Source organism: Mauremys reevesii, linkage group 15 (assembly GCF_016161935.1).
Source record: "Mauremys reevesii isolate NIE-2019 linkage group 15, ASM1616193v1, whole genome shotgun sequence".
NCBI lineage: Eukaryota > Metazoa > Chordata > Testudines > Geoemydidae > Mauremys > Mauremys reevesii.
Genome location: NC_052637.1, coordinates 2,441,908 through 2,454,893, shown reverse-complemented (window position 1 = coordinate 2,454,893; position 12,986 = coordinate 2,441,908). Strand labels below are relative to the sequence as shown.

At 50.4% G+C, this 12,986-nt stretch overlaps 2 protein-coding genes across 2 annotated transcripts in view; one reads left to right on the top strand and one right to left on the bottom strand.

The window, feature by feature from the left end:
• LOC120382873 (zinc finger protein 501-like) overlaps positions 1 to 12,986 on the top strand; it is a 106,577-nt gene that overhangs the window by 19,425 nt on the left and 74,166 nt on the right. The window lies entirely within an intron of this gene.
• Positions 1,949 to 7,613, bottom strand: LOC120383447 (zinc finger protein 250-like). The gene is made up of 5 exons (XM_039501601.1): positions 7,563 to 7,613; positions 6,824 to 6,937; positions 5,568 to 6,510; positions 5,212 to 5,408; positions 1,949 to 1,968 (listed from the first exon to the last, which is right to left on the bottom strand). Exons 1-5 carry the CDS (start codon positions 7,594 to 7,596, stop codon positions 1,949 to 1,951), a joined length of 1,308 nt encoding a protein of 435 aa, XP_039357535.1. The 5' UTR covers positions 7,597 to 7,613.

Below are 12,986 nucleotides of genomic sequence, written 5' to 3'. Positions count from 1 at the left end.
CTGTTAACGTGTCTGGGGATGGAGCAGTAATCCTCCAAGGACATCTCCATGAAGTTCACCTGGAGGTACTCCAAAAGCCTTGGCAGGTTTCTGGGCAGTGCAGCCTTATTCCGTCCTCCATGGTAGGACACTTGACCACACCATGCATGTAGCCAAGAATTCCGGTATCATTGCATGACAAAGCCTGGCAGCATAAGGTCCCAGAGTTTGCTGGCATTCAAACAACATTCATTCTGTATCTCACTGTGTTATCCTCAGGAGAGTGATATCATTCAAGTCTCAGTGATTTACGCAGGAATTGGATTGACAGTGAAATTTACAATGGGAACTGGCTGAACAGCTATGACTCTTAACAAGCATCTTAATTCTCAATTAGCCAGTTATTGGGGTAACCGGTTTTATGAATGAATGTTGTTTCATTCATAAACTTTACTTATGAAGTTACATTTAAAAAGTGAACAATTAAAAACAATTTCATTCATCAGTTCTACAGGCTTAGGGACCCAGTCTTATGGTGTTCCACAGACTTCTGTATAGATTATTTAGGTTAATTTTTCTATCTACCCAATGGGACTCAGTGTTCAGTCTAGAAGATACCATCAGAGATGCTGTTTTGCAGTTCTCAAATTGTGGATTTGTGTCTCCAGAGGTAACATGCTTGTTAACAGCAAAAATGTTTTTAAATAAATAAATAATGTATAGAAGTGAGAAATAACAGACCTCAACTCTATTGTCCCTCTGCAAATTTGTGTACACAGGGTCAACCCCTTACCTCTCTTTAAAAGTGAAAAGTTTCAAAAAGTTCAATGAATAGAAGATTGTTGGGGGCAGAATAGATCTGGACAAGGAGAAGTCTGGAGATAAATATGAGAAGTGAGGGTCATATGTTTTTTTGTTAAAATATTATGTTTGCTGCTGAAGGGAAAAAAATCCGGAATACTTAACGTTACAGTCTTAATTAAATAAAGCAATTTAAATGTCTATTTGGTGATGTTCTCCTCCTAATACAGCCTGGCAAGAAAATCCTCCAAATATTAATGATTAACCTCTTGAATTGGCGATAGTTCACCTCCCAGTGACTTCATAAATATTTGCTTCAATGATCTTTGGTAAATGAAATAACCAAACAATCATTTATTTTCTGATATAGCTGTAAAACTCATCTGAAAAGTTTTAAAAATAAATCACTGTTTAAAAATGTATAGTGTGTACCTTCCAAAAATGAAACCTACATCTATCTCTGCCTTGTGAAGAATATGTACTAAGGTTATAACAACCAACAAGAATACATTTTTATGTAGAAAACCATGATTAAATTGAGTCTTCCTGACTAGTTATTTAAATCAAATCCATCCTGCTGCTTCCCTGTGTGAACAACAAACCCCTCCACACTCTGCTCACACACAGCCACCAGCCTTCAAAGTCACTCCTGGCTGCACTGTACTGAGTGCGACTAGCCAGACACTCAGGAACTTACCGAACGACACAGCAACAACAGCCAGTTTTCTCCTCCCAGCCTTGCGCCCCGGGAATGTGCATTTTGGACAGCTCAGTCTGGTCACTGTGCTGGACAAACCCAATCATTAGTTGGTCACTCCCACAAAGGGGCCGGATTAGGCCACAGCCTTGTTCTTTCCAGTCAAATCCCCCAAACACTCCAATGAAAACACATGGGTCCAGACAAAACACTAAAACCACTTTACTAACTGGAGCAAGGGGGTTTTCAGGGATTACAAGAAAGAAGGATGTCAAAGGTCAGAACCGGTTAAAACTACAAAATTAAAACATGCATTTTAAATCCTAAATTTTACCAAGCTAAGGAAAATGCAAAGCAAGCAGGTTTTCGCACCCCACCCGCTGTAGTAGGCAGTTCAGAGTTCTGAGTACCCAGGCTGGATTTCCTTCCAGCCTTGGTCCGTCCTCCCCACTCAAAGGCCCCTGTTGCCCTTCAAGGCATATTGTTGACTTCTGTAAAGATGGGAGAGGAGAGGTAAAAATGGAGACAATTCTCCCTTGTTCTTTTGTACCACTCTCCTATGTGAGGTTCACCCCCCAGCCGGGGGGCAGGCAACAATCAGTCTGTGGCCTAAGTGAGCGTCCAGCCGTCCTTCCGGTGAATTGGAACTCTCTTGTTCCCAGCTCCACAGCTCGTGAATGGCCGGCTGAGCAATTACTGGCCACTTAGCACCTAGCTGCTGTGCAGGTGCCACTGTCTCTGGGGAGCTCGTTTGTGGGCGTTTTCCAGCTTTACAGAATGTAACAAACATACAGCAAACTCTCCGAGCTCCACGGACATTGCTGATAGGCACATTTTAATGGGACAATAATATTCCGCAGATGATGGCTTTTCCTATGATACCTCACAGGACATACTTTGGAGAAGATTTATCATTTTGTAAAAATTGGTGACCATAATAGTGTAGACCAGTATTTCTCAAAGGTGTTTCATCAGCACCCCCACTCTCCCTCCCCTCCACATGCACACTTTGTGTCTGTGGTCATTTACGCCCCCGCCCTCACAAGCACATATATCACCACCCAGCTCTAACAGCAGAGTAGTTGCTGGTGATGCACCCAGCTCTGAAGCCCTCCAATAGCAGCACAGCACAGCGGGTGGCCACGTGAAAAGTGATGTTCCTCAATATCGCTGTTCACAGCAGACTTATCACCCCATTGACACCTACTTCTGTGCTGCTGCTCCACCTGGGTTTGAGAGCCTGAGCATTTATCCCCACCTCCCAGATGGGCCTGTTCCTCCTTCATGAGCCCCAGCCACCTGGGGACGAGAGCCAGTGCTCTTTAAAAAACAAACAACCCACACTGATCACGCCTCCCTTGACACATTCCTGTGCCTCCATTGGGAGGCTCTGCCCACAGTTTGAGAATTGCTAGTGTAGAGTCACCGTGGGGATTGGTAGCCAAGATGGTAACACCTGCTTCTTTCCGTCTCCGGGATCCCCAGAGAAAATGTCCGAGCAGGAGAGCGGAACAGATCCGATTAACACTAACCTTGCAAAACACATTTTGGTGATTTCAGCTATAAACGTTCCCTCGATCTTTCAGCCCCAACCCCCAGCAAAATTTAATGAGACTGGGCTAGAATTGGGAAGGTGGCCTGGGTGACGGGTATAATCGCTGAATTATTGATCTTTGAGTGAACAGAACACAGGAACCCTTTGGATAGCTAAACATAGACTACTACAGTTACCCTTCTTAGAATCATAGAATATCAGGGTTGGAAGGGACCTCAGGAGGTCATCTACTCAAAGCAGGACCAATCACCAACTAAATCATCCCAGTCAGGGCTTTGTCAAGCCTGACCTTAAAAACCTCTAAGGAAGGAGAGTCCACCACCTCCCTACATAACCCATTCCAATGCTTCACCACCCTCCTAGTGAAAAAGTTTTTCCTAATATCCAACCTAGGCCTCCCCCACTGCAACTTGAGACCATTACTCCTTGTTCTGTCATCTGCTACCACTGAGCACAGTCTAGATCCATCCTCTTTGGAACCCCCTTTCAGGTAGTTGAAAGCAGCTATCAAATCCTCCCTCTTTCTTCTCTTCTGCAGACTAAACAATTCCAGTTCTCTCAGGCTCTTCTCATAAGTCATGTGCTCCAGCCCCCTAATCATTTTTGTTGCCCTCTGCCAGACTCTTTCCAATTTTTCCACATCCTCCTTGTAGTGTGGGTCCCAAAACTGGACACCTCACCAATGCCGAATAGAGGGGAACTATCACGTCCCTCGATCTGCTGGCAATGCCCCTACTTATACAGCCCAAAATGCTGTTAGCCTTCTTGGCAACAAGGGCACACTGTTGACTCATATCCAGCTTCTGGTCCACTGTAACCCCTAGGTCCTTTTCTGCAGCACTGTTGCCTAGCCATTTGGTCCCTAGTCTGTAGCAGTGCATGGGATTCTTCCGTCCTAAGTGCAGGACTCTGCACTTGTCCTTGTTGAACCTCATAAAATGTATTTTGGCCCAATCCTCTAATTTGTCTACATCCCCCAGTATCCTATCCCTACCTTCCAACGTATCTACCACTCCTCCCAGTTTAGTGTCATCTGCAAACTTCCTGAGAGTGCAGTCCATACCATCCTCCAGATCAATAATAAAGATATTGAACAAAAACGGCCCCAGGACCGACACTTGGGCACTCTGCTTTATACCGGTTGCCAACTAGACATGGAGCCATTGATCAATACCCACCGAGCCCAATGATCTAGACAGCTTTCTATCCACTTAATGGTCCATTCATCCAGCCCATACTTCTTCAACTTGCTGGCAAGAATCCTGTGGGAGATCATACCAAAAGCTTTCCTAAAGTCAAGGAATAACATATCCACTGCTCTCCCCTCATCCACAGAGCCAGTTATCTCCTGAAAGAAGGCAATTAGGTTACTCAGACATGACTTGACCTCTTCTTCCAAGTCTTTAAAAATACACATTTACATTTCAAACTCTAGATTATCTAAGGTGGACAAACTTTTAAAACCTCCCTATAAAAGTTGAATCTGAGTCAATTACATGCAAGTTGCTTAACCCTTTCTTGCCTTTTGTCACAGAAGTTTACATCTCGTGTGGATTCCTCCATGTATAATGAGGTCTGGCTTCCGTTTGAAACTTTTCCCACAGTCCAAGCACCTGTGGGATCTCTCCTATGTGGACTGCCTGATGTTTAACAAGGTGTGACTTTCTTATAAAACTTTTTCCACAGTCCAAGCACTTGTGGGGTCTCTCTCCTGTGTGGATTGGCTGATGTTCAACAAGGTGTGACTTTCTTATGAAACTTTTCCCACAGTCCAAGCACTTGTGGAGTCTCTTTTTTGTGTGGATTGCCTGACGTTTAACAAGGTTTGACCTCTCTATGAAACTCTTCCCACAGTCCAAGCACTTGTGGGGTCTCTCTCCTGTGTGGATTGCCTGATATTCAACAAGGTGTGACTTTCTTATGAAACTTTTCCCACACTCCAAGCACTTGTGGAGTCTCTCTTTTGTGTGGATTGCCTGATGTTTAACAAGGTTTGACCTCTCTATGAAACTTTTCCCACAGTCCAAGCACTTGTGGGGTCTCTCTCCTGTGTGGATTGCCTGATGTTGAACAAGGTATGACCTTGTTATGAAACTTTTCCCACAATCCAAGCACTTGTGGGGTCTCTCTCCTGTGTGGATTGCCTGATGTTCAACAAGGTGTGACTTTCTTCTGAAACTTTTCCCACACTCCAAGCACTTGTAGGGTCTCTCTCCTGTGTGGACTGCCTGATGTCCAACAAGGTTTGACTTTCGTATGAAACTTTTCCCACACTCCAAGCACTTGTGGGGTCTCTCTTCTGTGTGGATTGCCTGATGGTTAACAAGGTATGACTTTCTTATGAAACTTTTCCCACACTCCAAGCACTTGTGGGGTCTCTCTTCTGTGTGGATTGCCTGATGTTGAACAAGGTATGACCTTGTTATGAAACTTTTCCCACAATCCAAACACTTGTGGGGTCTCTCTCCTGTGTGGATTGCCTGATGTCTAACAAGTTTTGACCTCTCTATGAAACTTTTCCCACACTCCAAGCACTTGTGGAGTCTCTCTCCTGTGTGGAGTGCTTGATGTTTAACAAGGTTTGACCTCTCTATGAAACTTTTCCCACACTCCAAGCACTTGTGGGGTCTCTTTCCTGTGTGGAGTGCTTGATGTTTAACAAGGTGTGACATCTGTATGAAACTTTTCCCACACTCCAAGCACTTGTGGGGTCTCTCTCCTGTGCGGATTGCCTGATGTTTAACAAGGTTTGACTTTCTTCTGAAACTTTTCCCACAGTCCAAGCACTTGTGGGGTCTCTCTCCTGTGTGGATTCCCTGATGCTGAACAAGGTGTGACCTTCTTATGAAACTTTTTCCACAGTCCAAGCACTTGTGGGGTCTCTCTCCTGTGTGGATTGCCTGATGTTCAACAAGGTGTGACCTCGTTATGAAACTTTTTCCACAATCCAAGCACTTGTGGGGTCTCTCCCCTGTGTGGCTTAACTGATGTCTAATTATTTGTGTCTTTGAAATGAAACATTTCCCGCATTCGAGGGATTGAGAGCGTTTTTCTCCACTGTGGCTTCTCCCGTGGTTATTAACATCGGAGAGCTTATTGAAGCTTTCCCCACGGTCCAAGCATTGAAGGGGTTTCTCTCCAGTAAGGATTGTCGGATGTGTCACAAGCTGTGAGCTCACAGTGAATCCTTTCCCACACTGAAGGTACTGCCAGGGTGTTTCTTCCTTGGGATTTGTCTGCTGCGCTCTGGGATCTTCCTTTCCTCCCCCACCATTACTAGATTCATCCACTTTCTTCCCTGGATAGTTTCCCAGAAGCCTCTCTGACCTGTGCCAATTTCCCCAGGATTCTCCCTGCTCCAAGCACTGGGGAAAATTCCCTTCAGCTCTTTCCACAAAGGTGCCCTGTGGTTGCACTTCCCCGGGAACTTCCTCATGATGATTCCCCTCCTCATTCTCACTCCCTCGCTCAGCACCTGCTGGGAGAGACACAATCCAGACAGGAGTCATTGTGCTGGGGAGAAAGAGGAATAGCACAGAGGGAAAACCCAACACAAAGACTGAGCAATTGGACTCCACCTCCACATCCCACCCAAACACTCACAGGGAAGGAAAGCTGGGAAGCAAACTCCTGCAGGTAGGAGGCTCGGTGGAATGGCGTGAGCGATATCTGATGACTGCAGCCCTGTCCTGGCTGAAATGAGGAAGAACTGAAGGTGCTAACTCACACCATATTTGGGGATTCTCAACTTTTTCCTTCATTCCCTAGATGGTTTCTATGTCAGTTCTCACCTGTATGGGGGCATCTCGGAAGCCTTCTTTTCTTGCAGGCCTGAAGATCCGGCACCCACGGCTCTTCCCCTCGTTCCAGCCGGGCGATCAGCTCAGGTTTGGGAATAGGGAATCCTGCGCAGAGGGTGAAATCTGACCAGATCAGGGTGCATAGAGCATTGGTGGAGTATTTGTCAGAAAGGACATTCCGTGAGCGGAACCTGTCCCTGTGCTCTGCTGGAGGAACGTGGAATCCAAGAGGATGGGAAAATGGTCACTGAGCCCCCTTGCACAGAGGAAATTGTCTGGGGAGGTGAGTTGAATTATTTCTACACCTTCACTAGGCGTTCCCAGGATCTGTGCACTCTGGGGGCCTTGCTGACTCACACACACCTCTGGCCTTAAACCCCTGCCTCTATCTAAACCTACAGAGCCCAGGGCCCTCCACAGGGCTGGAGCTAGTCCCAACGAGGGAGGTGAACAGGGACTGTGTGTGCAACCGAGAAACACCACAGACAGGACAATGCTGGATTTATGCCCCTTGGAAAGCTGGAGCAGTGGGGATGGTTTAGCTTGTCCATTGGTTTTTGACACCCATGTCCCACTGGAGAGGGCACAGAGATGCAAGTCTCTCTCACAAGGCAGCTGTGCATTATGGAACCCTCTCACCTCTGATCTAACTGACATGGGAAGAACATGACCAGATTCAAACATGTAGACCCCACAGCTTCCAATAATCGAGGGGACGGGAATCCCTTACCCAGCGAGGTCACCGTCTCATAGTTCTCCTGCATGACGTCCCTGTAGAGGGCTCTCTGAGCGGGGTCCAGCATAGCCCCCTGCGCCTGGGTGAAATACACAGCCACCTCCTCGAAGGTCACCGGCATCTGAAACACCAGAAGGCCCCAGTCATTATCTGCTGCTTCTGCCACAATCCCAGTAGTGACATGGGAGGAAGGATAAAGAAGTGGAAGTTCTGGAAGGGCCAGAGTTGCAGAATCCCACCCCCACCCTACTCAGAGTAGCCAGGAGGCTTCAGTGGGTGGGAGAAGGTGAGAGCTCCTTGTCCCCCCCAGCACACGGAGCAGGGCAGGGTCTTCTCATTTCCCACACACCTGCCAGCCACAGGCTGATACGGGAAGCAGAGCTCTGAGCCAGGGACAGGGACAGGAATCCCAACAGCTTCCCTGCGTATTTCACAGCAGCCTCTAACCAGTGGGGTCTCACTCCAGCGCTTGGAGCCTTGAAAATGTTCCCAGCCCAGTGCAAGGGGGTTGTATCCTGTTTGAGAAATGGGGGAATGTCCCGTCTCCCCTCCCCCATCACCAATGGGCCTACTCAGAAAATCAGCAGGTTTATCACACCCTGTCTCCTCCCTGCCCGTCTCCAGGAGCTCCCTGAAAATCTCCTACCCCAGCTGGCTCCATCACAGACATTTCCCTTCCCTGCGTCCTGGAAGACGGGCCCATCTGGACTGAAACATGGACATGATTCCTCAGCCTGTCGGGGTGATGGGGGAGGTTACAGAAGGGGCTTCAGTCCATGTCACCCCCTGATTTCCCCAGGCTCTTCAGACCCTCCCAGTAACAGTATCTCTGAGGCAAATGCTAGAAAAAGAGCAGAACTAAAGGGGCCACTTTGGGGGATTTCCCCGCACTGTCCTGTAAAGTCCTCTCCCTGAGGAACAGCCGGAGCCCTCTGGTGGCATCACCTGAAGAACGAGCTGCCCTGGACTCCTGCAGCAGCCCCCAGGGACAGGCAGGCAGAGGCTGAGCCCAGTGGCCCATCCACACTCCCTGCCTGCCCAAAGCAGCAGCGACTCCGGAGGGGCTGAGATGTGAATCCTGCCCAGAAATCAGACCAGGGCCCCGGGCAGACCCCAAAACTCATGAGACACAGACCCCGCCAGCACGGGGGTGTCTGACAATAACACACACTGGGAGCGGGGAGGGGGGTCTCTGGGGCTGGGTATTTGCCTCTGTCCCCCTCCCCACACCCCCCTTCCCTCGCAGTGCCCCGCCCCCACATCTTTCCCCATTCCAGCCTCACTCCCCTCAGCCCCACAATCCCCCCGATTCTCCCCATCTTCCCTTCAGTGTCCCCCGCCCCATCCCAGCCTGCCCCCCGCAGCCCCGCACCCGCCTCCTGCTCCCACCCCGCTCCCCCGCCTGCCCCCACCCCCTGCACCTCTTTAGCCTCCGCCCCCTGCAGCCCGGGGGTGCCGGGGGGGGCGGGTCTCTCTCACCTTCCCTCCGAGCGGGGCCCCCCGGGGCAGGGGCCGGGCCGGGCTGGGGGCTCTGCCCTGGGAGAGGCTCCTGGGGGGGAGCAGCGGGAAGGGCCCTGCTGGAGATTCCCCTCTCCCGGCTGCAGCCAGGGCTCCGGGCTCCCAGCACCAGCCGCCCCCCGGGGCTCGGGGATCTCGCCAGGAGCCTGGGAGCCAGAGTCACCGCAGCGGCTGCGAGTCGCTTCCTGCGGCCGGGCCGGAGCCCAGCGCTCGCTGCCCGGAGCCGCCTCCCGGCCGCTCCTGGGTCCTAGCGCTCAGTGGATCCCTCTGCAGCATCTCTGGGTCCGGCTCCTGTTCCACTCCCAGGCGCTAAGGTCTGAAGGGCCCGTCATGCGCATCTAGCCCAGGGGGTCTCACGAACAAATTTGATGATCTCAGAGTGTGGCCAGAAACTCTCACTGGTGGCTGCTCTGACACTTTCCCCTATAATCCTAACTAACTTTAGGAGAAGCCAATAAATATGCACAGAGGTAAGTCCCCTACTAGCGTGGGGAATTTTTCCGGCTTATTCACCACCTTGATAGAATCGAATAGCAAAAGGGGCTGAGTCCTCGCTCCCACTCCCTTTACCCGGAGACCTGCCTAACCTCAAGGACTACCCTTCCACGCTGGTGTCTGAAACCCAAACAGGGCTGGGCCCAAGATTCCTGAGGGGGCTTCACCCCTAATTTTGTTGTGATGATGCAGGACAGAGGCTAGGGTGTCGTATCCCCACTCTGGGGTGCTCTCCTCACTCCGGACACATCCCTGATGTCACCACTCACCGTTACATAGAGTTCAGAACAAATACGATTTATTAAACAGCAAGTAATAAAAAAAAATAAGGAAAAATGGGAAAGGGGAAAGGACAACATGTCATCCCACGCTGCCCAGAGTCCCCCCTCGCTCTCCCCGGCTACTCACCACACCCCGCTCCAGACTCAGCTGCCCTCTGCCTCACTGCTTCTGCTGCTCCGCCTCCAGCCCAGTTCCGGCTGCTCCTCTCCCCTTAGCTCTGCCCTTTTCTGGCAGGCAGCTCCAGTTCACACAGAGAACGAGCTCCTGACTCCCTCATTGGCCTGCCTGCCCTGTCAACGAGGTTGATCTAGAGCCTTGGCCTCTCTCCATTTGCCCTGAGGACTAGTCGCAGGGTTTTCATTTCTCATTGGCCCTTCCTCTCTTTTGGTACTGGGAGAGGCCAACCAAACCCTCCCACTAAGTTTCAGTAAGGGGCCAACAGTCATAGGGCCAGGCAACTTTATGGGGTGTGTGAGCTCCAAAGCATCCATCAGGTGAATTATACATTTCTTTGTTTACCCCCTTTCTTCCTGTTCGTGATGGACGGCCAGATAAGAGTTTTCTAACACCCACAGTCAGTCCTTTGTCATCTCTGAGGAGTTTGAGTGGAACAATCCCCAGAACTATGACATATTTCAGTAACAAAAACTTTGACCTATGTCTGGGTTTCTATGGACAGATCCTCTTCTTTGAACCTGCTGAGCGGGTTTTGCCATAACAGCAAATGTCCAGGGGTGTTTCGAGAGCACAAGCACTGAAGCTCAGAAACAGCCCTGATTAGTCACCTTCCCAACTAGCCAATTGTCCTTCATCCACAGCTGATTGATTGCTGCCAGATCCCGCCCACCCAGGCCCAGGCTCCCAGCCTGGGGGAGGTCCCCCTGAGGTCGGCGCTGACTGACAGCTGTTGCCACTGCCCTGCCACTCTGACAGCGGCCAACACTGCCCTCACCTCATGAGTACCAGCTTCAGCACCCCCTCCAGCACCCCTCACTCAACAACCCCCCGCCAGCTCCCACCCCCCATCAGTGTCCTCTTTTGAGGCACCTGGAATGTGGTCAGCCTAGCAACAAACATACATTAAAAACTCACCATTCTACATGCACTGATGTCACAGGCATTTCAAGGGCACAATATTCAGCAGATCATGAGTTTTCCAATGATCCCTCACCAGGCACACTTTGCACACACTATATCATAATCATACACAAGAGGTGAACATGGGATGCAGAGGTTATCACAAGAGGGATGCAGTGTGGGGAGAGTGGAGCAAAGAAACTCTGTCATCCCAACGCAGGACACGGAGGGACATGGGGAGGGCGTGACCGGCTGGCTAGCGAGGGCCATGAAGGCAGGCAAGCAGGGAGAGGAGCCCCTCCCTCACCCCAGCCCAGGTCCACCAGAGCTGCTGGGGAGAGGAACCCCTCCCGCACCCCAGCCCCGGACTACAGAAGCTGCCACGGCTGGGGAGAGGTGCCTCTCACCTGGCCCCGAGCTGCTGCGGTGAGAGAGGGCTGGGGGTGTCCTCTCCCCACTGCAGTCTGCACCCCAAACTCCTCATCTGCATCCCCATCCCACAGCGACACACCTAGCCAGAGTCTTCACCCCCTGCACCCAACCCTCTGCCCAGCCCTGAGCCCCCTCCCAAAACCCCAATTCCCTCATCCTCAGCCCCATCCCAGAGCCCACGCCTGCCCCAGCCCCCCAGCCCTGAGCCCCCTCCCACACGCTGAACCCCCTCGGCCCCACCCCCACCACATGAATTATGTTCTGTGCACCAATATGGAGATGATGTGTCACATACTGGTGCATAGAACCAAATTCATTCCGCACATGGATGTAAAAGATGAGGGAACACTGGTCAGAGCACACAAGATGCTCAGAGTGAGTTTACACTAGGAAATCTGGTGGAGGATCACAGAGATCTGCTGGCAAATCCCCACCACACCTCCTAGTGTAGCCAGAACTTCAGAGGCTGATGCTGCGGAGGTAGAGGTGAGCTCTCCAGGCCTTCCCCAAAAGGTCCTGTGGAATCAGTCCGTCTCAGTGGCACTGTCTGAATGTGCTTATCCTATGATCCCCAAACACTCGATAACCCAGCACCCAGTCCCCCCGATATCAAGCACTTAGTGGGGACACACACAATTGACTGTATCAAATGGCTTCCAAAAAATCAACTTCTATGAAATCGACCTAATTTTGCAGTGTAGATATAGCCTTAGATTCTCCAAGCCAGCAGCCAAACAGCTTCTTACTGGCTACACAGAGGCCAAAGCACAGCTCCCTTACAGCAACCCAGCTAAACATGATGGGGCTTACTAAAAATCTTATTCGTCTTGAGATACTGAACTACTGGAAAGTGAGATACTCGATCTGATCGCTGTATGGGGAGACAAATCTGTTCTATCAGAGCTCTGTTCCAGAAGACAAAATGCCAAAGCATTTAAAAAATCTCCAGGCTATGATAGACAGAGGCCACAGCAGGGACTCAGCACAGTGCTGCGAGACAAGCGTAACAGAAAGCCAAAGAATCAAATGGATGCTCATGGAGGGAGGGAGCAGGGACTGAGGACTCGAGCTCTCCCACAGTTCCCGCAGTCTCCAAAAAGCATTTGGCTGAGCTCCCAATGCCTGAAGGGTCAAAAACATTGTTGCCAGTGGTTCAGGGTCTATGTCGTCTATTCCTCCCCTCCCCACCCCGTGAAAGAAAAGGGAAAAAAATCATTTCTCACCTCTTTTCAATGTCACCGTATGTCTACTGGATGCTGCTGGTAGACGGGGTGCTGCAGCGCTAAACAGCAGCATCCTCTCCCCGATGGCAGATGGTACACTAGGACCGATAACCGTCGTCATCATCCCGTGAGTGCTCCTGGCTGGCCTCGTTGAGGTCAGCTGGGGGCACCTGGGCAAAAATGGGAATGACTCCCAGCCATTCCCTTCTTTAAGTTTTGTCTCCTGGAGATTCAGTCCTGGCTGGAATACCATAGCAGCAGGAGGCTGCGCTCCTCTCTTCCCCCACCCTTTAATGAGTAATGGAGATTCTGTCCTGCCTATACTATCATAGCAGCTGGAGGCTCCTCCCCCTCATTTTATCTCACTAAAAAGTCAGTGTTTCTTATTCAT